The sequence below is a fragment of the Lethenteron reissneri genome, chromosome 26 (genome assembly GCF_015708825.2).
Source record: "Lethenteron reissneri isolate LAM-NWPU_2019-01 chromosome 26, ASM1570882v1, whole genome shotgun sequence".
NCBI lineage: Eukaryota > Metazoa > Chordata > Hyperoartia > Petromyzontiformes > Petromyzontidae > Lethenteron > Lethenteron reissneri.
Window position 1 is genome coordinate 9,703,868 of NC_083804.1, and position 25,945 is coordinate 9,729,812.

Below are 25,945 nucleotides of genomic sequence, written 5' to 3' on the forward strand. Positions count from 1 at the left end.
GACCCTGACGTCTGTATATTTGGAGTTTGCGTGTTCTCCCTCCTTGTGGTCGTGCGGATTTTTCTCCGAGTCCTCCTTTTTAATTCCCTATAGTATTTGGCTACTATGAAATTCCACATGATAAGCCACTTCATTGAGCTATGTGGTACGGTGTGTAAACATCATCACTGGGGAGACGAAGGCGGCCAGGCGTGGTGATGGCCACCCACCTCATGTGCCGTGCTGGCCTTCATTGGTGCTCCCTAACAGCGATTTGCCCCAACAGTCTGATAAAGACTTATACGGGAGATATTTATCTTTGTGTGCACATTTGTGTGTGTGTGCATGCATGCAGGCAGGAGGGGTACGTACCGAGCAGCTACGTAAGCATCGTGACCGGGAACATCGTGCAGGAATCTGAGTGAGTCGCTTGCCCCTTTAAAAATACTCCTTCACACGCTACACCAGCGGTCAGCAACCAAAATAACAAGAACAGCCATGTTTCGAATTCGGTAAAGAAATTCAACATTTCAAGGGCTGCAATGCATGTGAATATGAGACAGTCCTTCCCACCCGCACCTCCAATTAGCACGGTTGGCTTCATATGGTGCAACATAAGATTAAGATACATACGGTCCTTCATAAATAACGTCACGCAGTAGTCATTAAAGAGCCACATGCGGCTCAGGAGCCGCAGGTTGCCAACCACACACCCTGACAAAAAAGCTCACCAAAACATATACACACTCAGATATACAACAACAGCCAGCGTTTTCTAAGTAGCGGTGACATTACAATGGAACTTGTGCCAGGCTAGGTGCACGTGGAGGCCACGTGAATTGCGGATGGTTCACTGCTGGCAGGAAGTCACGAGACAGACCCAGGTGCTTTGGGTTGACTGACTGAGACGATTGGCAGATGTATCACGTGTGCTCCCCTACGATACCAGCTTGCTATATCTTATCCACCCGGCTGTTCATCTGTTGTTGTGAGCATCGCTCCTCTGCTGCCCGTTGTTGTTGAAGGGCGACTACTTCCAGCTGCCCAGTAGCGTCCATCACGAGCATCCTCCACAGAGCCCAATCTTGATACCGCTAATACCAGTCAGCGGCAACTCCAATCGGCTCCAAGTCTTCCTGTACCATATAAGCCCATCTCAGATATACCAAGACACAAACCGACACATACCGATAAGGACACACACACCCGTGTGCTGTGTGTAACAAGTATTGTCGGGGTGTGTGGTGTGTGTCTAACATGTTGTAGGTGTGTGTGGTGAGTGTGGAATAGGTATTATAGGTGTGTGTGTGGTATGTGTGTAACAGGTATTATAACAGTGTGGTGTGTGTCTAATCAATTCTATAGGTGTTCATGGTGTGTAGCGTATGTATGTTGAACTTCTTTTGCACCGTACAAAGCCAACAGGTACTATATAGGTGTGCACGGTGTGTGTGTGTGTAACAGGTGGTTTTGTAAAGACGTCACGAGAGTCCGCGCTGAACAGCTTTTAAAACAACAGGTAACAGCACACACCACGCCCACAACATGTCGTGACACTACACCGCTTCACTATATTAGCACCGCACTGGGTCAACCACATTCCACCAAACCATCCCAACCTCGTCACATGACAATGCGATCATTTTCCGATGGTTCTAGGACTGATCCGATTATGGTTTATGAATCGTCTGTGACCGTCGTTTGAACCACATGCCGTGTGTCGGTGACCGTGCCGTGGCTGCGGTGGTGTTGTGCAGGGTAAGGACGGGGGCTACATGGTGAGAGACTCGAGTCAACCGGGCAAGTTCACCGTGTCCGTGTTCACCACCAAGCCCACGTACGTGTCTCGGTGTCCCTGGGTCCCAATGTCCCCGTGTCTTTCTGTCTCCGTGTCCCCCTGTTCTTTTGTGTCTCTTGTCTCCGTGTCCCAGTCTCCCTGTCCTCCGTGTTCCCGCGTCTCTCTGTATCTCAGCATATCTATCCGTGTGTCGCCATGTTTTCCCTTGTCTCTGTCCCTGGATATTGGTGTCACCATGTCCCCGCGTTGAGCCCGTGTCTCCTCTCTGTCTCCTGTCATCCCCGTGTGTCTCCAGGGAGACGATTAAGCATTACCACATCAAGGAGAACGTCCAGGGTCAGTTCTTCCTGGCAGAGAAGCACGTGTTCTCCAGCATCCCAGAACTCATCATGTACCACCAACACAATGCCGCGGGTACGGGGGAACACATGGGAACACGGGGACTCGGGTGAACACACGGGGAAAGCACAAGGACACGGGCACACATTGGGACACACACACATAGGAACACACAGAGACGCAGGGATATAAGGGAACATACGGGGCCATGGGGGAACTCACGGGAACACACAGGAACACACGGAGACACAAACGGTGACATGGCGGGGACATACGGGGAGTCACAGGGACATGCATGGATACACAGCAACATGGGAGGCACACAGAGACAAGATGGCATCAACTAGGGGCTACGGGGGCACAAGGGGATTCATTGGGATGCAGGACACTAGGACATACGAAGACATGGAGATACATATCGGGACACATAGAGACTTGCACAAGTATTGTAAGTGTGTGTGTAAATATCTGTTGTAGCGGTAGTGCAGCGGTTAGCACGCTGGTTAGCACGCTGCACTATGAACACAGCTAATTGTGTTTGATTCTCGCTCATGGCCAACACCAGTGACGATTATCTGAATCGGTTCTGGGCCTCCCCTAGGGCGCCTCCGACTCAAATGAGTACCTGGAGCGGTATGTAAATGTCGCCACAAGGGAGATAAAGGCGGTCGGACGTGGCACTGCTGGTCACCCACCCCTCATGTACTGTGCCGGCCCTTATAGGTGCTCAATAATAGCACTTGCCCCACCAGTCTGTTCAGGTTATATGGGGAATATTTGTTTTTGTCTTTTGTCGGAGCAAAAGTGTAGTGTTTAGCACAATACGCTACGAACCCAGCAAGCAAAGTTCGGTTCCCGCTCAATGCCAACACCAGTAGTGAATATATGAACCAAGCAATGGGGAGACAAAGGCGGCTGAGAATGGTACAGGCTACCCTACCACCTTGTGCACTGTGCTGGCTTCAGAGGTGGTGTAGCTGCGACCACCTATTCAGGCCAGCACAGTGCATGAGGTAGTGGTGAGCCGGCCTGAGTAGGTGCTCGCTAATAGCACGTGCCCCAGCAGTCTATATGGCTAAAGGGGGATCTTTGTCTTTATGCATATGTGCAGGTCTCGTCGTGAGGTTAAGACATCCTGTGAATCATCAGAGTATCGGGGCTCCTACAACCGTTGGATTCAGCTACCGTGAGACATCACCACCATCACTGATCACATCATTACTATCACCATCATCACCACTGTCATCATTATCACCACCACCACCATCATTATTACTACCACCGTCATAGCTGTCACCAACACTTCGTCGAATCTGCAAGAGCATTGGCATCATCACCTTAAGTGCATGTGTGTGACTGTACATTGTGTCCACTGTATGCTTGTTCATCTTTGTGACTATGTGTGTGACCACATGTGTGTGGCCTTAACGTGCACATAGCCTGGCACAAGTGCCGTGGTGACGTCACCGCCACTTCGTGGCGAATGGCGGTTGTTGTTGTGGCCATGAGTATGTGTGTGTGTGTGCATGACCGCGGCGTGTCTGTGTCTGCGAGTAGAGAAGTGGGAGATCGACCCCCAGGAGTTGACGTTCACGCACGAGCTCGGCAGTGGACAGTACGGGGTCGTGAGGCTCGGTGAGGTCACCCCCCGCTCTCCCGCCCTCATTCATCGATGAGGATTCGTCATCACAGCACCCTGCGTCATTTCATCAAGAACAATTCGTCAGCCCTATGGTTAATTGGTAGTTACATGATCTTCACCCAGAACCAAATCACGAAGAATGTGCCCGACCTCGTTATATTTCGTGTGCTACACCGGCTCCCTCTAGTGGAGAGGCCCTCCTGCCAGCAGTGGTGGAAGCAATCAATTGCAGGGCTGCACATTGACCTTTTTCACCATTTGCGTGCAATCGCAAGCCTTTGACCAAATCATCCGGAATGCGTTTGAGCCCGTTAGATCTCCTAAGCTAAGCTGGTTTGAGCCTGATGGTCTTTGGATGGCTGACCCACGCTACCTCTCTGGCCTCTCCATGTGTGCTGAAGAAGGGCCATTGCCCGAAATGTCGGCAATTATATACTTTGCTTTATAAGGCCACAGACGTAACAGCGATACACGCGGTTGCTCCTCACACGGTTGTCTGGCTTGACCACCTGAATACTAAATTGTAGTTGTTGCTCTGCATCTACATCACCCATATCAATGATGAAGATTAGTGCTACTTCCATCACCCCAATGAAGCGCTCGTATATTGCTGATATCAAAGAAATAACACCGTCCGAAACGCATCCCCATATATCCAGTGGTATAAAAGAACTATTTTAGCGCTGATTCGGTTCGTGCTTACTTCTCCAGGAACGCATCTTGAGCGTTAAGCGAGGTCTGCCTGTCATTTTGGGGTCTGCGTGATTATGTTTCGTGCAAAATTCCTTTGGTGCCACCTAAATAAAACGAGTGCCAATTAAAAGAGATTTTCACTTCAGGTGTTTTATGCAACGGGCCACTGATGAATAGTTACTGATCCTAATTAATCACGATTGATCCTGATTCATTATACAAACATCATTGTTTGTATAAAAAAAACCTGTCATAGATGTACAGTCTGTTCTCCTGTAACGCGATAGTTGCGTTCCTGAAGAACACCGCGTTATGGAAAAATCGCGTTAGAATGAATAACATAGGGTAAAGGACAGTCCGCGATAACACGTGAGATGCATATGCAGGCTGAACAAAGACTGAGGCGTGTCAATAGCATCTAAAAGCATCCAGCAGCATCCCGCCTTGGTGATGCTACGACCGAGGCAGCCGCACAAGCACTTATTCCTACTCGCGCGACGGAGTTCTGTTCACTCGGTCACGTTATATCCAATTCGCATCCGCGTTCTAAGAAATGTGTTCCCTGATGCATTCATCGCGTTTTATCAAATTCGCGTGATGAAAACCGCGTTAAAGCAGAACTGACTTTGTAGAAATTATTTCGCGCCATACGTAGCGAGCTGTGATAATAGGAGGTTGTTGATCCTGATTAATTGCTGACTAATTGCTGATTAATTGCTATTGATCATCATTACTGTGCGTGATTCATCCTCATTGATGCTGATGAATCGGTATAGATCCTGATTCGTCGTTGCTGGATCTAATGAATTGTTAGGGCAGTGGAAAAGACGAAAGTTAGTTGCTGTCAAGATGATCCAGGAGGGAGCCATGTCCGAGGAGGACTTCATCGAAGAGGCCAAGGTCATGATGTGAGTAAACCACACACGCAACCATAAGCAACCACATGTCACGATATGTAATCACGTGTGGCCACGCGCAATTATACGCAATTGCTCTTGTGCAACCGCACGCAGATCATTGCACATATGATCACATGCCTGTCCGCACAAAACCACGTGCAACCACACACGAACAACAGCACACAACCGTATGTAACTTCACACAACTGCACGCAACCCTGTGCGATAATCGCAGGCAACAGTGCCCTACCGCTGCTTTTTCTGCGTCTGCCGCTGCTACTGCTGCCACTACTGCTGCTGATGACGCTGTCATCACTGCTCCTTCTGCTGCTGACGCTACCGCTGTTGTCGCGGCTGCTCTCAGGTTCTTGCTGTTGCCACTGTCGTCGCTGCTGCTGCTGCTTCACAAAACAAAAAATGTGGGTGGAAATTAACCCGCTGCTGTACTGCCTTCATACCCTGGCACACCGGGGGATGGCAGCCTCGTCGACGGTCTCAACGCCAAAGCTGATGGTCGTTGCGCCACCCCTTGCTGTTGCTCGTGCGCGTGTGCGTGCGCCACAGGCAGTTGTCGCACCCGCGGCTGGTGCAGCTGTACGGGGTGTGCACGCAGCAGCGGCCGCTGTGCATCGTGACGGAGTACATGGCGGGGGGGTCGCTGCAACTTTTCCTGAAGGCTCAGCGTGGCTCCACAGTGCCCGAGCTCATGGCCGAGATCTGCTTAGACGTGTGCGAAGCAATGAGCTACCTGGAGGCGAAGATGTTCCTGCACCGCGACCTGGTGCGACCCCTGCGCTTGTGTGTGTGTGTAAGAGAATGATATGTGTGTGTGCGACCCCCTGTGCAGTTAAACTGCAGCAAGTTGGCACAATAGCGGGCACAGCTGGTGCATTTGCCAGTCATCTCCGTCAACCCATAGCACCAGGGTCTGTCTCGTGACCACTTGTCAGTGAGCCTTCCACAACTTCACGTGGCCTCAGTGCACCTGGCCTGGCACTGAGTGGGGTGACATTGTTGTGTGTGAATTGCGTGTGTGTGTTTGTGAAAGTGGTGACCGGTCGTGGAGCGATTGGCGCGCTGCGGTACGAACCCGGCTACCCGAGTTCGATTTCCGCTCACGGCCAACACAAGTGACGATTAACTGAACTGGTCATGGGCCTCTCCTAGGTCGACTCGGCCTCAAATGAGTACCTGGTGCACTGTGTAAACATTGCTACTAGAAAGACAAAGGTGGTCAGGCGTGGTGCTGGCCACTCACCCCCTAGTGTGCGGTACAGTACTTTGCCCTCTTGTTTAAGTGCATACGGGTCAGGAGATATGGATCGGTTACGTAGAAATTGACAAAGAATACGTGGAATAAAAAAAACTAAAGAGTGCACAAAGAAGGATGGAGAGGTGAATGCTAAGTATGATACGGAGAGACACAATGAGGCACTTGTGGATCTGAGAGCATCATATTAACTGTTAAGAAAAGTGAGATTGGGCAGAACATGTCACTCAGGGACGATAGCTGGTGGCTGAGAATAACGATGGGGTGGCAACCAAGGAGAAAGCATTGAGGAGATGGAGCGACGAACTCTACTCGTGTGCTGTGGCTAATATGGATTGTTTAATATCAGGATGGGTGGCAGCTTGGGGGGAGGCCTTTATCCAGCAGTGGATTGGTCACGGCTGACCACCACGGTGACAATAACCTTGCGTGTGTTTGTGTGTCAGGCCGCACGGAACTGTCTGGTGGGAGAGGGTAACATTGTGAAAGTTTCGGATTTTGGAATGACGAGGTGAGACACGTGTACACCCACCTCCTCGTACACCTCATCATACCTCAATCCAATTATGCCTCATTCACAACACACCTCATTGCTATATCACACCATTTCACACACCCAACACCTCCTTACTCACTCCCTCATAACACAAGAGTCACACCTCATCACGCAATCACACCCAATTAACAGTGATATTTCATCAGTCCCACCTTCATGCAATTACACCTCAACATATGTTATCTCACGTCGTCTCATCTCATTAGAATCCATCGCACTTCACTCCCAGAGTCATAGCTCATCGTAGCCACAACCCATCGCTCATCACACAGTCTCATCATATCTCATCACATCTCACTACGACCCATCATATTTCATCACACAGCCATCCGTGTCCGTACTCGTGTGTGTGTGTGTGTGCTCCTGCGTGCGTGCGTGCCCCTATGAATGCCTGTGTGTGTGTGCGCTCCTGTGGGAGTCCGTGCTTGTGTGCCTGTCCCCATGTGTGCGTGTGCATCCCGGCACAGGTACGTGCTGGATGATCAGTACACCTGCTCGATGGGCGCCAAGTTCCCCGTCAAGTGGTCCCCACCGGAGGTGTTCCAGTACACACGCTTCAGCACCAAGTCTGACGTGTGGTCTTTTGGTACGGACACAATGCACACACGGCTGCACACACGGCTGCACGCAGAGATGTCGGTGATGACGATGACGATGGTGATGGCGGTGATGGTTATGACGTTGGTGTGCAGGCGTGTTGATGTGGGAGGTATACACGGAGGGACACATGCCCTTCGAGGGATGGTCAAACCAGCAGGTGGTGGATGAGATTCTGCGTGGCTGCCGCCTGTACCAGCCGGCGCTGTCCCCTCCCACCGCCTACAGCATCATGCTGGACTGCTGGCAAGAGGTTTGCAAAACAAACGCACGTGTGCACAAATGTGCATGCCCATGCACTGCCATGCAAATCCACGTGCACACAGGTGCACACCTATGCCCTCGTCCACACACACCCATGCACTCATAAATATCCACACGTGTGCGTACAACTGTCCTCGCCTGCGTACACCCCTGTGCCGATCTGTGTACACCCCTGTGATGATCTGCGTACACCTTTGTGCTCACCTGCGCACACCGCTGTGCTCACCTGCGTGTGCTGTCCGTTTTCCCCACCCCATAGAAGCCGGAGTCGCGCTGCTCCTTCATTGAGCTGCTGCCCCGCATCCGGGCGCTGTGCGTGCAGGACTACAGCGAGTAGCAACACGCGGGGAGACGCACGGAGAGAGACACTGGGAGAGATGGAGACACGTGGGGAGATACATGGGGAAATGCAATGAAGAGACGCTGAGATATATGTTAAAACATGGCGGCACACTGCAGGACACACAGAGAGACACTGTGAGAAACTGCGAGCCACGGCGGTGAAACAATGGGCCAGCTGGACACTCAAGGCGGGATGGCAGTGTGCATAGTGTCACCTAAGATGCCACCCTCTACTGATTATTTCTCCCCATTCATTGCCTCCACCTCCTGTCTCTCTCCCTGCCTCTATTATTTCTCTCTCATCTCAGTTCACTTATCACTGTGTGATGAATTTCCCTTCACTCATCTCATCTTTTATCATGTCCTTATTGTGTCTCTCATCATGATCACTCTCCATTATCAATCCGTCTCTCTCCTCGCTCTCTCTCTCTCTCAGTGGGGTAGTGTAGTTGGCATCGGCCCTGGTACAAATAATACCGTGGATCCCCTTTCCAATTTTCCTCCGCACTCTTCATAGCCCAGTGTCTGGGCCCCTGTCGCAGTTGCACTGCCTACACACTCGACAGCTATGCCTCTACTCTCTACCCGTCTCTCGCTTGTGTCTTCATCTCTCTTTTATTTCTCCCTTGATAATCTTTATCCATCTCTCACCATCACGTTTCTCTCTCACCAGCTTGCCACGTCATTACCCCCTTTGCCCGAGTTACCTTTTCTCTTTGTATTTTTGTACAGTGTCTTGAGGTTTAGTGGCATTGAGATGCTTTAGAAATTAACTTTATTATTATGTGTTATGTCCCCCCCTTTCCTTATCTCTCATCTTTCTGTCTCTCACCCACATCAGTCTCTCATTTCAGTCTTTCTGTCATTATCTTGCTCATCTCCCCTTGGTGGCCATGTTTGTGTCAACAGTAGTTGTACCGCGTCTGTGTCGTCGGTATATTAACTTAGGGGCGTTCGTGTTGTAAGAATCGGTCTGCTCCTGATTGATTTATAAATATGTGTATATTTTAACTATGCCCAGTTGTGTCGTGTGTTTCTTGCATCCAAAGCCTATGTTGTACGTATGTATGTATGTTGAACTTCTTTTGCACCGTATGTAACCAACCGCGCTGATCGGAGATGCTATTTAAAAGTTCTCACCACCACGGTGTTGTTGGGATGTAATGCTGAGCTCACTGGACTTGTAATCAAGAGGTTGTCCGTTTGATTCGATCTCCCAGTACCGCAGTTGAATCTCGCCTCCTCTGTTCACCAGGCAGTATAAACGGGTGAACCAGTCGATTGCCAGGTCCTGTGTGTTGGGGTAAAGTGTGGGTACCTCCACTTCCAAAAGGTCTGACCAGCGTAGAAGAGTAGGTCAAATACAGTCCAGATTGACTCCCTAAAGCGTCATCTCGTGCAGGCCCAAAAGCCAGCAGTGGCTTGAGCAAGTAAATGCAGGGCTGGACCTGTGCCTTTACTTTTTACCACCGAGGCGCTGAATCAATGGCCTATCCATGGCCAGTGACCCTAAGACCCGGTCCTTGAACCTTGAAGTGTTGCCCAATAGCCCCGATATGGCCATTTATAAACTCCCTGAGAGAGTCAGCAGCCCCCCCCCCCCCGAATGAAAGTAACACAGAACCAGGGGTCAAGATCTGCAAGGTTTATTGTTCATGCCTGAGGCACATCGTCAGACGAAAGCTACCAATTAATTCTGAGCCAAAGGTGAGGTTTGGTGAATGACACAAATGTGTAACTCCCTTTGGGCATTGAGGTGTCATAACCTCATAACCTGGTTTGCCAGGAGAAGGCGATGCAGCAAATGTAAGGGATCGTGTTGCCCCCCTTCATGTGTGAGTTTTTTCAGGGCATTCCGGTTTCCTCCATGTAAATACTCTGGCAACGGTGGCGAGATGTTCACTACCTCGCGTGGGTTTGATCCCAACCCTGACGACTGTTGTCTATTTGGAGTTTGCAGGTTCTCCCAGGTCCTTCGGTTTTCCCCTCAACATTTAGAAACACGCATTTAGAGTATTTGGCTGCTATACATTTCCACATGATCAGCCACTTCGTTGAGCTATCATTTGTAGCCAGGTCGCTTGCGAAAAGAGCTGCGTACTTTAGTGGATCTTACCTGGTAAAGTAAAATAGTTTAGTTTAGTTTATTAACGGCCGATAAGACTATCATATATCGAGGATCCGAGTGCTTGGGTTCCTCGCGCATGTGAGAATCCTGTGCAGGGCCGTTACAAGTTGAAATTATTATTTTGAGTTGAGCGTTATTGCCCAATATTAAGCCTAAATGAAGGCACCCTTAGGGTCATCAGGGATCAACATTAATCCCTAGGTTCATTGCATCACATAAAGGCATCTCCAAGATTATTTCGGTTCATTGTTAAGGTCTGAAGCTCATAGAGCCATAGGACAACATCAGTGGGATTGTTGGAGTTCAGTAATGTTAATACCTGGGGATAACATAGCTAGATTAAGGCACCGTTACTATTTTTTTTTAGTTAAAAGTTAATGTACAGTATGAAAACAAGACTAGAGGCATCCTTATGATTATGAAGGTTCAGAGTTAATATCTGATGCTCATAGACCCAGACTAAGGCTTTCCAAGGGTTCAGTGTCAATGCCCACGGTGAAGGGTAGGGCTTGAGGCTCCTAGAACCACACCAAGACAAACCTGGGATTCTTAGAACCAGACTGAGGCTCCCTTGGTAGTCACGGTGTTCAGTGTAAATCCCAGAGGCTAAATGGGACAGATTAAGGCACGCAGGGTCTTATTATACTAATTCCTGGTTCTCGTTAAACGCTGCTCTCCCATTCACGGCAATGCAGAGCAGTAGTATCGCACACCCGAGATCCATCTCCACCGCGGTGGGGTTTGGTGGATCACGCCTGGCCCGTTGAGCCTGCGAGCTGAACCAGGAGATGGCAGTACAGCAAGTGGATCCGTGCGCTCGTCAGCGCAGATTCATGAGTGTTGTGTTTTTATTCTGGATGCACTGGTTTCCTCCCACGTGAAGCGAAACACTCCGTACAAGGCAAAGGGTCAAGCATCCCGATAAATGAACCTCCTGAAAAGAATCTTGATACTCGATTGAGGTATTCCTGGGTACAGCATTTTGACTCGGTGCAACTAGGTGCAACTCAGTGCAATCTAATGCATACTGATGCAGTGCAGTGCATCTTAGTGCAACCCAGTGCATGCTAGTGCAACCCAGTGCATGCTAGTGCAACCCAGTGCATGCTAGTGCAACCCAGTGCATACTAGTGCAACCCAGTGCATGCTAGTGCAACCCTCGTGCATGCTAGTGCAACCCAGTGCATGCTAGTGCAACCCAGTGCATGCTAGTGCAACCCAGTGCATGCTAGTGCAACCCTAGTGCATACTAGTGCAAACCAGTGCATGCTAGTGCAACCCAGTGCATGCTAGTGCAACCCAGTGCATGCTAGTGCAACCCTAGTGCATACTAGTGCAAACCAGTGCATGCTAGTGCAACCCAGTGCATGCTAGTGCAACCCAGTGCATGCTAGTGCAACCTCGTGCAACCCAGTGCAACCCAGTGCATGCCAGTGCATGCCAGTGCAACCTCGTGCAACCCAGTGCAAGGTAGTGCAACCCATTACAGCCCATCCTAGTTCACCTGAGGCAACCTCTTGTAAAACCCAGCGCAACCGAGCATAGTGCAACACAGGCAGGTCGGTGCACCCCGGTGTAGTTCGGTGGAGGTCAGTGCAGCCCGGTGTAGTTCGGTGCACGCCGGTGTAGGCCGGTGGAGGTCGGTGTAAGTCGGTGCACTCTCACTTCACCAGCCTCACACAAACCTCGCTTCCCACCAAAAAAACGCGACGGTGCACCAGCTGGCGGGGGGTCAGGGGTGGGTGGGGGGGGACAGGGGTGGGGGGGTGTCAGGGGTGGGGGGGGGGACGACAGGGGTGGGGGTCAGGGGTGGGGGACAGGGGTGGGGGGGGGTCAGGGGTGGGGGGGGGGACGACAGGGGTGGGGGTCAGGGGTGGGGGGGGGGCAGGGGTGGGGGGCAGGGGTGGGTGGCGGGGGACAGGGGTGAGTGGGGGGGGGTGATCCGAAATCCCCCCACGAGACGCGAGCCCCCATTGGTCGCGAGCGGCTCACGTGACCGCGTCCGCTCCAATGAGCAGGGTGCCGTCGACGGAGGGGCGAGTCGCCGCTGCCGCGCTCCCGGTGTAACGGTGAGGGCCGCTGTCAATTTGCAATAAACCATTGAGGAATAAATAATAAGAATGATTGTAGAATGTAACATGCCCTACTCATTGTAATCGCCTGTTGAGATGTTGATTGCATTTGTCGTTGTACGTTTTTAGGGGAGCGGGAATTTAATTTTTTTCCCGCGAGGCTCTCGCCGGCTTTGCTCGACGATTTTGTAATCTTCCTCCTCATCCCCGTTCCGTGCGGCGAATTCAGTGTTTTCGTGTCGCGTTATAAAGATGTTAACATCAACAAAAACTCGACGCGTTTATTTGAGGTCCCCTTCTATCAGCGCGGCGTTGAAGCTGCCGCTGCCGACCTGCCAAACAAACAAACACGGGGTTTTTTGTGGCGTCTTTTGTTTTAACGTAAAAATCGTTCAATTTTAGCCGCTGTTCAAACACATTGCGGAGAGATGGAGAGAGATGGGGGGGGGGGAGGATTTGTTGGGTTTGCATGTCGGGGTAGTAGGGGGGGGGGGTCTTTGAGCCAGACTCTAAGTTGGGGCACCCACGCAGGTACTTGTCCACTGCTGGATGAGTCTCCCACGCCGCCGCCGTGCCCCGGGTCGGTCATTTGACCCGCGCTGCTCACGTTGGAAGCATAACATCATGCAAATTCCTCACATTAACATCATGCTAATCTCCAAGTTACATGCAAATTCCTCACATTAACATCATGGTAATCTCCCAGTTACATGCAAATTCCTCACATTAACATCATGCTAATCTCCCAGTCACATGCCAATTCCTCACATTAACATCATGCTAATCTCCCAGTTACATGCTAATTCCTCACATTAACATCATGCTAATCTCCCAGTTACATGCTAATTCCTCACATTAACATCATGCTAATCTCCCAGTTACATGCTAATTCCTCACATTAACATCATGCTAATCTCCCAGTTACATGCTAATTCCTCACATTAACATCATGCTAATCTCCCAGTTACATGCTAATTCCTCACATTGACATGCTAATATCCAAGTTACATGCTAATTCCTCACATTAACATGCTAATCTCCCAGTTACATGCTAATTCCTCACATTAACATCATGGTAATCTCCAAGTTACATGCTAATTCCTCACATTAACATCATGGTAATCTCCAAGTTACATGCTAATTCCTCACATTAACATCATGGTAATCTCCAAGTTACATGCTAATTTCTCACATTAACATCATGCTAATCTCCCAGTTACATGCGAATTCCTCACATTAACATGCTAATCTCCCAGTTGCATGCTAATTCCTCACATTAACATCATGGTAATCTCCAAGTTACTTGCTAATTCCTCACATTAACATCATGGTAATCTCCCAGTTACATGCTAATTCCTCACATTAACATCATGCTAATCTCCCAGTTACATGCTAATTCCTCACATTAACATGCTAATCTCCCAGTTGCATGCTAATTCCTCACATTAACATCATGCTAATCTCCCAGTTACATGCTAATTTCTGACTTTAACATCGTGCTAATCTCCCAGTTACATGCAAATTCCTCACATTAACATCATGCTAATCTGTCAGTTACATGGTAAATCCTCACATTAACATCATGCTAATCTCCCAGTTACATGCTAATTCATCACATTAACATGCTAATCTCCCAGTTGCATGCTAATTCTCTCACATTAACACAGCTTATTCAATGCTAAATTCTTCTGTTGAGATGTAAACTCCTTTGTCAAGGCGCTCTTCTCCTCCCACCCAGCTTTAAATACGCTGCCACCTGAGGACGGCTGCTTGTGTTGTGGCCGAAACGTGAGAATTTTATTTAATGTTTTATTTTGATTATTTTATTATTTCCCTTCTACGTGACTTCACCGAAAGAACCAAGAAGACGAATCCCTGCAGTCACGAAAGCTTTAAATCGAAATTTAATACCGCGTAGCTCCGTGGCAGCCTGTGACACCTATCATGCGTCTAAGGCGCCGTGTCGGCTTCAATCTGCCGAGCTTGCGATATATTCGGACGCCTGGTGCTTGTTGTGGATGATTTGGTGGGTCAGACTAAATAATATTGGGCACTGGTTTCGTGTTGTTTTTTTCTTTGACGGTGTTAATCATATATGTAGCATTATTATGATGTTATATCTCGGTGTCAATCGTATTTATGCGTGGTGTATTTTTTGCATTATAGTTTTTATTTCGTCTTCTGGAATCGGCCGATGTTATGGTTTCTAAACGCGTGCTCATTTAACCCCGACGAAGTCACGGTGTTAACTCTGACCATTACGCTCACAATTATTTATAATGCACGCAATCATTGTGTGATTAAATCTTGATTTGAAGCTTTCGTGACTGCAGGAATCCATACTCTTTGGTTCTTTCGGTAAAGTCACGTAGGTAGAAAAAGCGCCTACTTCAGCAGTTTTTCTTGCTGTGGTTGTCCCACCTGATGACGATTGCTTGTGTTGCGATCGAAACGACGTGATCTATATTTTTCTACCTACGTGACTTTACCGAGAGAACCAAAGAGTATTGTGTGATTACCCACCATTGGTTCCATCTATTTGGTGTTTCGTGTTGTATTATATAGCGCATGAGAGTTTCTATGAGGGAGACGTTGTCTTGGGCTATTGTGCGAGCTCATTGAGCCAGACTAATGTACTCTACCACTTCCACCAGTGTTTCATCGTCGACACATTTTTATATTAACTGTACAGAATTTTTAATCATGTCTATGCCAATCCACTACTGGATGGAGTTCTCTCCAACGCCGTGAGATTCATGGGGGTTATTTCACCATACTTCCCCACACTGGTCAATGCGGGCTGGTGAAGGGTGAGTGGGGGTGGCAGGACCGGTTCAGGTACAGTAATCGCTCGCCACTGATTTAGCCTTCCCAGGGACTCAAACTCATGTTAGCTGAGTTTATAGCTCTCTGCAAACGATTGTGCGCACCGCTTCTCCGCTACACACAGTTTCACTATTTGTGCAGGCATACTACTGAATGTATTAATTTGTACAGTGTCGTGTTAGTGCAGTATGCGTTAAGTCTGTAATGGGATGGCACGATTATTTATCATCGTTTTCACAACCTTTATTTTTCATCGCAATTCACAACACAGGTTTCAGCCTCCATAAACAGGTTTACGATTATAGAGCAGAAAAGTGATGGTATATTTGTGTCGGCACCGTGGATATAATTTAGATGATAACTTTTGAATGTGTTGGTAAAAAAGCAGTCCCTCAATATAGGGGAATAGGAGCTCAATATCAGAATTGTTTTCGGATTTTTAAATGAAGATACAGTATTGGGATTCAGCATCCTCAAAAACCCTCAGATGCAAACGTGTGTCAGCTTGGGTTAAAATTAAAAATGTTCAAACATTTTGCCACCCACTTTTTCGGGCTCCCAAAATTTACTTTTAATCTTAAAATTGTTATAATGTGATACCATATAAACAGGCAGATTACAACTTTCGTAGGGTAAGAATAAAAAAAATGTTCATTTAATTTTTTTGCCTATAATAATTTGGGTTTTCGGACTTTTGTGTTTATAACCATAGACGGGATATTTTTTGTGCCAAATGAGCTTTCTCACCACTCTAGGTAGAACATTGTTAGAATAAAATATGTAGGTCACTCATGGCCTACATATATTATACAAGCAATTCATGACACATTTTTCAGCGTGCAGCCATGAAACACAAATGTATTCGTTATAAAACACTAGTTTACAAGAGAATCAATGCAATGAATGTAAACCCACTGAAAATACGGTAATAAAAGTTAAGCTACAGGCCTGCAATTCATGCTCCTGTAGCACTGCTGGTGGAAGGACCGCCATTGCAGGGAGCTCCAGAGAGGTCCTCTAGTAAGGTATTTGGCCTACTCTTCCAGGCTGGCAAGATACCTGAAAAATAGCTGGGGGTATCCACACTTTACCCTGTCATATACCTCCTGGCAGTCGACTGATTGGTGAATCCGTTTATGGTGCTTAGTGGACAGAAGCGGGGGGGGGGGGGGGTGTTAAATTACCTGCCCATTGTTTCCACTGCCATGCTAGATCAACGATCTGGTAACCCCTGGTTGCATGTCCGCTGTGCGGATAATAGTTAAACTGTGTGTAGTGGGGAAGGGGTGCGCACAATTGTTTGCACAGAACTATAAACTCGGATAACATGAGTTTGAGACTCTGCAAAGGCTAAAATCAGTACTGTAATTGTGCAAGAAGAAGATACAAAATAATACGTATTAAAAATCACTCAATCAGTGTAAATCCATAATACTGTATTTCGCTTGAATTGAAGACATAAAAATAGGAAATGCATAAGAGAGTCACCATAAACCTTTCGCTAAATGTTTTCAGCTTAGGGGCTGTCCATAAATGACGTCACGCACCTGGGGGTGGGGGGGGGGTCAGACATTTGTGACAATGTGTGACGAGGGGGGGGGGGTGAGAAATGTGACGTCACATCAAAATGCGCAACATTAAATAAATATAGAATTGTTATAACAACACTAATTGTTATAACAACACTCCTATAACATCAAAGTGCAGCGCCACATTAAATACGCACGACAATGACAATAGTTTAAAGCGATTTGAAGCATGTTTTATTTTCAAAATGGAAATATGGTTTGGGGGGGTAGAGCTTTGTGACGTCATATTTGAGGGGGGGTCTGACTTTTTGTGACGCCGTGTGACGAGGGGGGGGGTCAAATATCGTCAAAAATCGCGTGACGTCACGCGATTTTTGGCCCCTTAATTGTAAATGCAGGAAAGGAGTCAACTTTTATAAATTAAAAGGGACGAGCATTCTACCAGCGAGCGTAAAGCTAAAAAAACACGTGCAAAATATGTTTCTTATTTGAATGTCTCGCGTGCCTGTGGGATGTAGAGAAGTTCAGCAACGCCAAAATAGATAGTTCCTCTGTTGGGCATACTGGCGAATAGAGGGAGACTGGTAGCACGGAACAATATGGCACAGATATTACAGATAATAATCTAAACCATTGATATGTATAATACAAACTTAACCATTGTATAGACAGGAGAAGCTGGATATAAGCACGCACTTTTGGAGCAAGGGGAGGTGTTACTTATATGCGAAATGTGCTTGTGTTAGAGTTGCCCGTTTCCTCTCACCCACCAGTAAGGATGTGTTCCTATTATGAGCTGTACTCATAAGATGTGCCTATATCCAGATTCTACTGTACTGTATATAATAGCCTATGACCAAAGCTTCCAATCTTGTCAGAAACCGATTTTGTAGCGTCTCAAAAGCTGGACAGGTTGAGCACAGATTGTGCTTGGATGAGTGACCATGCATAAAACAGGTGTAATGTGATGCTGTGGTAGCTATGTTGTGGGCAATGCAGCATAATCCACTGTTGTGCTGTACTCTGCTCTCACCTTGATGCGCCCCACTTTCAAAAATCCACACTGCCTAGTGCAGTGAAGTATGATAATATACCGCACATCACCCTCACGGCATGGGGGGCCCTTATCCGGCAGTGGATTTTAAAAATGGCTGCATATGTACTTATACTATATAATATGTTATGATGAAGAAGGTACTGACGTGCTACAGTTAAATATTGATCGGAAGTACGGAAGGCTCAAACAATGTTTATATTTGGGCGTGGAGAGACTAATTGAAGTATTTATTTAGTTACACTTTTGAATTGTATAATATAGTGAATACATACACAAAACGAATTATTATAGTATACAGAATGCATATACATAGTTTATTGTACATGTGTATTGGATGTTTATAATTATATAGGTAATATCAACCTTGTTGAGCCACGAATACATGTAGCGTTCAAATATTCCTAATTTACAATCCTTTGTCAATACACTGCTGGACGCATGCCTCCCCACATCGTGTTGGTCATGGTGGTTGGTTTACCATACCTTACTATGCTGGTCATTATGGATCGGTAATATAGTCGTTTGGGACTGGTTTAGATAACACTCACCAATGGTTTAGAAATTGCCAGGAATTAAACTAAAGGTGGCCGGGATAATTGCGTAGTGCGCAAACCTCTTTGTCACTTGCCCCCCATTCCCCCTCAACACAGGTAGCATAGCCATATTAAATGATAAAATAACACGCAGTATTAAACGTATTTGTTGTACAGTCAATTAATACTAACATTTAATCTCTAACATAAAATACATTTACATCAAACGCATTAATTACGTGATGATAATTGCTGCTGGAGTCATCCTGAAGGAGTTGGTTTCTTGGTATTCTGGGGTTTTTAAGCTCGGCTTATTGAGCTTGTTCTTTAAAATGGCTCTCCCCGCTATCCTGATTAATTACAGTGTACATATACTGTATTTTGTGTGTGCATGCCACCGGAAGGCTGTGGGATTTGTTGCGCGTGTGCTTTTTTTTTTAACACAATTGCTGAGCACAAGCCCAATGGCCCACAACGTCAAGCGACCAGCAAAAAACAACATTGGTGTCAGTTAATGTTCCACGCATGGCTATGGAGTGTGGTGTATTCGTTGTCGGGCATGTGTGTGATTGTGCCACTGTTGCCTGTATAGTGTGTTGAGTGTACGAGTGTGCCACCAGTAGCTTCGTGGAGTGTTCATTGTGCGTGTGTGTGCCACTGGTGGCTGTGTGGTCATTTGAGGATATGCGTGTGTATATGTGCCTGTTTGTGTGCCACTGGTGGTGGTTGTGTGATGTGTGCAGTGTGTATGTGTGTCATGAGTATGTATGCCTCCCGGTGGATTTATGAAGTGTTGAGTATACGAGTGTGTCACTGGTGGATGGTGTTTTGAGTGTGTGCGTGTTCATGTACCCCTTTGTGGCTGTATGTGTGCGAGTGGTGGGTTGTGTGCGTGGGTGTGAGGGGAAGCTGTGGTGGTACTGACGCCACACCGGAACCACATTGCTTTGCGGACTAGTTAAAGTCATATGGGTGTGGACCTGTTGTACGAATATTCATACAATTCCTGTACCATTTTCATCATTAGAACAATCTAAAAATCTATTGTACATTCAGGACTGGTTTTGTGTATTGTATGTTGTTATTGGTGAGAAGAATCCATACAGCCTGGAGAAAATTATCAACTGATTTAGTCTGGTTCAAAGATCATAGTTAGAAATCCAAGAAACCAATTTCTTCAGGAAAACATCATTACCTACGTAAGATTGATGATTCGTTTTCAGTGTCGTGGGCTGTGTCCGTGCAACTCAATGCAGGGAAACGTGATTCACTCAAATGCGGGAAGTGCCCCTTTTCAAACAGTAGAATAATCATAATTTTTTATGAATGGTTAAAGGTTTATTACGTGACGTTGAAACATTTTCACACATGGAGGCATACGACCATGCCACATCTATAACTGTTAATATCTTTGCATCGTATATGTTATATTTTTACCTTCAGAAACATGTAACTTTGAGACATATATCGATTGTTCTAATAAAATGTTGTATTATCCTACAATATATATGCATCAAATTATGTATGTGAGAACTGATTATGTATTAATGTTTGCAAATTATAAGCACATGGTATATGTATTTATGCAAATTTTGGCTAATTGAGTGAATATAACTACGTAAAATTACGAGAAATGGAACCAACAACATAATGTATATTCTTGGGTCTTTCGGTAAAGTCACATAGATAGGTTCAAAGAAAATCACAAAAAATAACAAAAACTACGACGTTTCGATCGCAACACAAGCGGTCGTCTTCAGGAATAAGACGACCGCTTGTGTTGCGATCGAAACGTCATAGTGCGATCGAAACGTCGGAGTTTTTTGTTATTTTTTGTTATTTTATTTGAACCTATCTACGTGACTTTACCGAAAGAAAGTTAATTGAATCGCCACATGCCCAGTAATCTGCAAATACAAGGCGATATGACTTGCTGGTTACGTTTCATGTTTATTGCGTATATATTTTTACACCAAAAAAGGAATTCGTCTCCAGCAAAAAAAAAAATTGTAAATAGTTCGATTTAATAATTTACGTGGCAAGAGATGAAATTTGATATTGCATTCTCTTATCATACACCGGACCATTAATATGTGATTCCAGGTCTACTCAAGTGACTTCCGTGAACCAGGCGAGTCCAGACAAACCAGATGAACATGGCGCAGGCCCAGGTGAGCCTGGAGGACGCCTTGTCCAACGTGGACCTGCTTGAGGAGCTGCCCCTGCCTGACCAGCAGCCGTGCATCGAGCCTCCACCCTCCTCCATCCTCTACCAGGTAATTTGGTAACCGGGTGCTGCTGTAACGGGATAATGGGGGCAATTAACTGATGTGGTGGGGAACGGTGAACAAGCTGTTTGAGAATGAACCTGTTGTGTCTCCACTTACCACAGGCGAACTTCGACACCAACTTTGAAGACCGCAATGCGTTTGTGACGGGGATTGCGCGCTACATCGAGCAGGCAACCGTGCACTCAGGCATGGTGGGTCCATGTATTTTGTGCTTAGTTTGTTGTCTTCCCGCACCTCCGATTACCATGGTTGGCTACGTATGGTGCGAAAAAAGTTCAACATACATTCATACGGCGGTCACAGCGCTTGTGGAGATGGGGGTGGCAAAGGTTGTGATTGTGTTGGTGCTGTTGGTGATTGAGGTGGGTTGGGTGATGTAGTGGTAGTGATTGTAGAGTTGGTGATGATGGTGAAGTTTGTGACGATGGAATTAATGTTGATGGTGCAGATGTTGAAATTAGTGATTCTGGTGGAATTGTTAATAACTGTAATGTTGATGATTTGGTAGTGGTGGGAATGGTGGTGATGGTAAGATAGGTGATATCAGTGGTCCTGATGGTAAAATTGGTGACTGGTATGGTTGTTGGTGCAAGTGGTTTTGTAAATGGTTGAGTGGTTTTGTAAATGGTCACGTGATGGTGGTGATGTGGTTGAAGTTGGAATGTTCGAGGATCTAATGACTGTTACTGATGGTGGAGTATGTAATGGTGGTTGTTTCTATGATGACCTTGATGTTAATGTCGACCATAATAATACCATAACAGTAAATGTGATTATGATGATTGGGATGTACATGGTAATGCATTAGAATGCATGTAGTCGACAGTATAGCTGAACATGATTGTGGAGATGATGATTATGACGGTGATTTGTGTAGAACGAGATGCTGGAGGAAGGACAGGAGTATGCTGTGATGTTGTACACCTGGAGAAGTTGTTCACGCGCAATTCCCCAGGTTCGTGGTGCACACAGGAAGACACAGAAACACAGGTACATGGGGACAAAGGTGCATTGATGCAGATCTCAAATCAGCCTTACAATTATTTTAGTAAGTGCCTATTATAGCCAGCGTAGCATATTAGGGAGTGGATGGAACCATCACCTTGTCTGGGCATATGTTTCTCTTCAGTGTTGATGTTAACCACACTACAGCCGATACTAATTGTACACTGAGTCTACCTAGGGAAGGCCCAGGCTGGGCTCAAATACCACTTGCCACTGTTATCTTGAATTAATGTCTGGACTAAAATTATAGTTGCTGGGATTTTGGCACGGTACATGAAATGCTGCAATACCAATACACACATGGGGATACAAGGATACAGTGAGACTTGGAAACATAGGGACATACTCTTGGCAATACAGGAAGACATGGTGGCATTGGGACATGTTTTGAAATACGTGGATATATGCACAGGGACAGGCACTGCCTGCCCTTTGAGATGTAGATGCTCTACTGTTGCTGTTAATAATGTTTCTACAATAATTTTGATGATGCTGCTACTGTTGGTGTGGACGTCGTTTCTGATGACACTGCAGCTGTTATTGTATGGCTGTTTTATTTTGTGACGATTCATTCACATTAAATCATGACGCTGAATAAACAATAAGGCATATTGTTATTTAATAATAAACATTCGTAGGCAATTATTATCGCAGTATTTTGCATGTACGAGGTCGTAGAACTGCAACACGCATATGTCAATGTGTAAACTGTGGCGGCAGGTGAAGTGTAACGAGCAACCAAACCGCGTAGAGATCTACGAGAAGACGGTGGAAGTGCTGGAGCCAGAGGTCACCAAGCTCATGCGCTTCATGTATTTCCAGGTACGGTGTGAGCTACCCAAAAGGCTTTAGCCGAAACCCGAACCTTAAAGCTCTGAACCACAAGATAGTACTGTATTGGGTGTGGTCGTGCTGTGTTGTGTATGTTGGTGCTGTGTTGTGTATGGTGGTCCGTACGTATGTACATATGTGCGGTGTCTGGTGTGTCGTCTATTGCGGGTAATATTTACTACGTTCAGGGTGTGTGGTGAAGTCGATGGTTGTCATGTCCTGTGTAATGTATTTTGGAGTGTGCATTAGCATGCGTGATATGTATAAGGTGATTTTATGTATAATGTAGTTGTATGGTGTTATACGAGGTTTGTGGAGTGTACAGCGTGTTTTGTGTTGTATGTTGCCTTGTATGGTGTACAGTGTTTGTGACGTGGTGTGGGGTATACGGTTTTCTATAATGAGGTTATTTACATCATAATGTGTGTGATGTTTGCTCGTGTGTGCAGGGTGGTGTGTGTTATAATCACGTAGTGTTATAATGGTGTGCTGTGTGTGATGCGATAATGACAAAGCTTGTGGTGGTGTCACATAGTGTTGGTTATAATGCTGTAGTGTGTGTGATGTCATAACGGTCTGGTGTGTGCGGTCGCAGCGCAAGGCCATTGAACGGTTCTGTGGCGAGGTGAAGCGTCTGTGCCACGCTGAGCGCAGGAAGGACTTCGTGTCGGAGGCATACCTCCTCACGCTGGGAAAATTCATCAACATGTTCGCCGTACTTGACGAACTCAAGAACATGAAATGCAGCGTGAAGAACGACTACAGTGCTTACAAGAGGTGTGCCAGTCAAGAGCATATCACACCTGCACTATGACGGGAGGGTTGTGAGGTAGTGAGAGGTGATGTGTCGGGTGATGGTAAGGCATGTAATGATTCGCCCCCCCAACAACGGGGTGGCAACCAAAGGAGGAAACATGCCCGAGATGACGTCCACCACATAGATGGAGTGATAAACTCAGCTCGTGTGCAGAAGCTAAATGGATTGTTGCATTGCAAGACCATAAAATGTGGCAGTGGCTTGGGGAGGCCTTCATCCAACAATGGATAGATAATGGCTGATAATGATGATGAGTGGATTCTCGGATTATATGAACTAATTACAGTGCATACAGCTTATAAAAAAAAATTATGCTGACATGCAAGATGTATGTATCTTAGAAATTGTAACTTGTATTAATCGAATCAATGCTTTTTCATGCCTAGTGATGGTTAATGAAGTTGGGTGCCAACTTGTTTTGTTAAGTGGTAAATTGTGGTAATTTATGACATGACAAGCAGTGGAGATTACAGATAAATGCTACAGAGGTGTGGAGTGAAGGTGTCTGGTGTGATGTAGTGGGAACGGAGGTGGTGTTGGTGAGCTGTGAAGAGGTGATGTCTTGAGGTGAGTGCTGGTTAGGTGTGGGGTATTGTCTGGTGATCGTACTGTGCGAAAGAAGTTCAACATACATCATGATGTCATGATGACTGTGGTGTTCATGACAGTGATGTGATGATGCTGATTTATGTGTTCAGGGCTGCCCAGTTTTTGAGGAAGATGTCTGATCCACAATCCATCCAGGAGTCTCAGAACCTGTCCATGTTCCTGGCCAATCACAACCGCATCACCCAGGTAACTACTACCACATAACCACAACCATTACCTCATAATTGCTATCACAATCCCCAGTTAAACTCAACCAAATAACCCTTACCACAACATTTAGATAACCAAAACCACATAACCACTACCACATAACCCCAACATCAAAACCACTTTCACAATACCCTGAAAATCACAACCACATTTACAACTGCATCAGAGATTACCACAATAAAATCGATACAACCACATAACCACAACTGCAGCACCCAGGTAACCACAACTAGATCAACTTGGTATCCACAACTGTTCATGTGCATGTGTAGTGACATAGATCGGAGACAGTAATACTTGGAGGCACTTCTTTTTTTAACAAGCACCATCAGGATATATACACACCCTACGTGGGTGCACGCTATTATAATTAAGACCGTATATTGTCGGCGGTACTACTTAGTTAGAACAGTTGGTAGGCTGTCTGACTAACAGCACGCCAGGATGGTGAAGACGGAGACGACGATGAGGAGATGGTGACGTTGACGAGATGGTGACGACAATTATCTTGAACAGCCACGACGGGGATTCCACTTCTAGCAAAAGACCCGAGCTCCCGCTCATGGCCCCCTCTTATGCTCCCAGCGTGCCCTTGCTCCGCCCTGGCCACGCCCCCCTTCTGGAACCTACGAGCTGGTTCCCGGGACTTCCCGATGGGCCCCTTCTATGACCTTTCCCCTAGATGTCCCCCTCTCGTATATACTGCGGCCTGCTGAAGCGAGTACTGCCATACACCGCAGTTACCCTTTTCCGCCAGCAGCCAGCGCTATACCTCTACACATGTATGCATCCCCTCTCACGTGGTGGTGTATGTGTTGCGTGCATGTGTGTGGGGAGCAGGAGTAAAGAAGTTAGCACGCTGCAATAGGAACCCGGCGAGATGTGTTCGATTTCCACTCGTAGCCAACATCTTAAGAATATCTGAACCGGTCCTGGGCCTCCCCTAGGTCGAATTAGCCTTATATGAGTAGCTGGTGCATAGTGTAAAGGCCGGGCGTGGTGCTGGTCAACCACCCGGCCTTAATTAGGTGCTCTCTAACAGCGTTTGCCCCAACAGTTTGTTAAAGTTTGTATGGGGATCTTTTTATTTGTGCATGTGTGCAGTCCTTACAGCAGCAGTTGGAGGTGATCCCTGGGTACGAGGAGCTGCTGGCCGACATTGTGAACTTGTGCATGGATTACTACGAGGGGCGCATGTACCTCACGCCCGGCGAGAAGCACACCCTGCTCAAGGTGTGTGGGGGTGTGCGCGCATATGTGTGGACGTGGCTACAAATGGAGAGCAGTGGTTTGGTGGTTAGCGCACTGCGCTACAAACATGGTGACCTGAGTGGCAAGTAATATATGAACCTTATGGCGGTACCCCGGGGTACTATGGTACTTTGGTACCCCGGGGAACCGCATAATGTCATTTTTAGTCTGATGATGGTCGGCGATGCGGCAGTTGACTCATCTCGACGAGCTGTACACGATGCACTATGGTGCATACGAGCGTTCAGGGTTTCAGCGCAATCGTCCTCGCTGCGTTTCGACATCGCGGAGTAGCACGAATTTCGGATTGATTGGTACCCCAGTCGCGGAGTTATGTACACCCCTGGAAAAAATAGTGTCCCAGAAATAAAATATTTAATTGCCTCGGCCATTTTGTGTTATTTGGT

The 25,945-nt window shown here is 46.8% G+C and overlaps 2 protein-coding genes across 3 annotated transcripts in view; both read left to right on the forward strand.

The window, feature by feature from the left end:
• Window positions 1-9,384, forward strand: part of LOC133347639 (tyrosine-protein kinase Tec-like) — a 39,710-nt gene extending 30,326 nt beyond the window's left edge. Inside the window, 12 exon segments of the mRNA XM_061560089.1 lie at window positions 335-400; window positions 1,444-1,498; window positions 1,737-1,816; window positions 2,073-2,191; window positions 3,228-3,302; window positions 3,674-3,751; window positions 5,266-5,359; window positions 5,915-6,131; window positions 7,067-7,131; window positions 7,644-7,762; window positions 7,869-8,026; window positions 8,297-9,384. Of these exon segments, the coding sequence (XP_061416073.1) occupies window positions 335-400; window positions 1,444-1,498; window positions 1,737-1,816; window positions 2,073-2,191; window positions 3,228-3,302; window positions 3,674-3,751; window positions 5,266-5,359; window positions 5,915-6,131; window positions 7,067-7,131; window positions 7,644-7,762; window positions 7,869-8,026; window positions 8,297-8,374 (1,204 nt within the window). The 3' untranslated portion in view covers window positions 8,375-9,384.
• Window positions 9,385-12,519: 3,135 nt separating this feature from the next.
• LOC133347640 (cytoplasmic FMR1-interacting protein 2) overlaps window positions 12,520-25,945 on the forward strand; it is a 32,727-nt gene continuing 19,301 nt past the window's right edge. The window contains exons 1-8 of one of the 2 annotated variants that reach the window (XM_061560090.1): window positions 12,520-12,576; window positions 20,628-20,800; window positions 20,917-21,006; window positions 21,693-21,770; window positions 22,541-22,642; window positions 23,247-23,428; window positions 24,167-24,263; window positions 25,392-25,520. In XM_061560090.1, the coding sequence (XP_061416074.1) occupies window positions 20,675-20,800; window positions 20,917-21,006; window positions 21,693-21,770; window positions 22,541-22,642; window positions 23,247-23,428; window positions 24,167-24,263; window positions 25,392-25,520 (804 nt within the window). In that variant the 5' untranslated portion in view covers window positions 12,520-12,576; window positions 20,628-20,674. Of the gene's footprint in view, window positions 12,577-20,627; window positions 20,801-20,916; window positions 21,007-21,692; window positions 21,771-22,540; window positions 22,643-23,246; window positions 23,429-23,507; window positions 24,036-24,166; window positions 24,264-25,391; window positions 25,521-25,945 lie in introns of those variants that run through there. The other variant, XM_061560091.1, reaches the window with a different exon arrangement.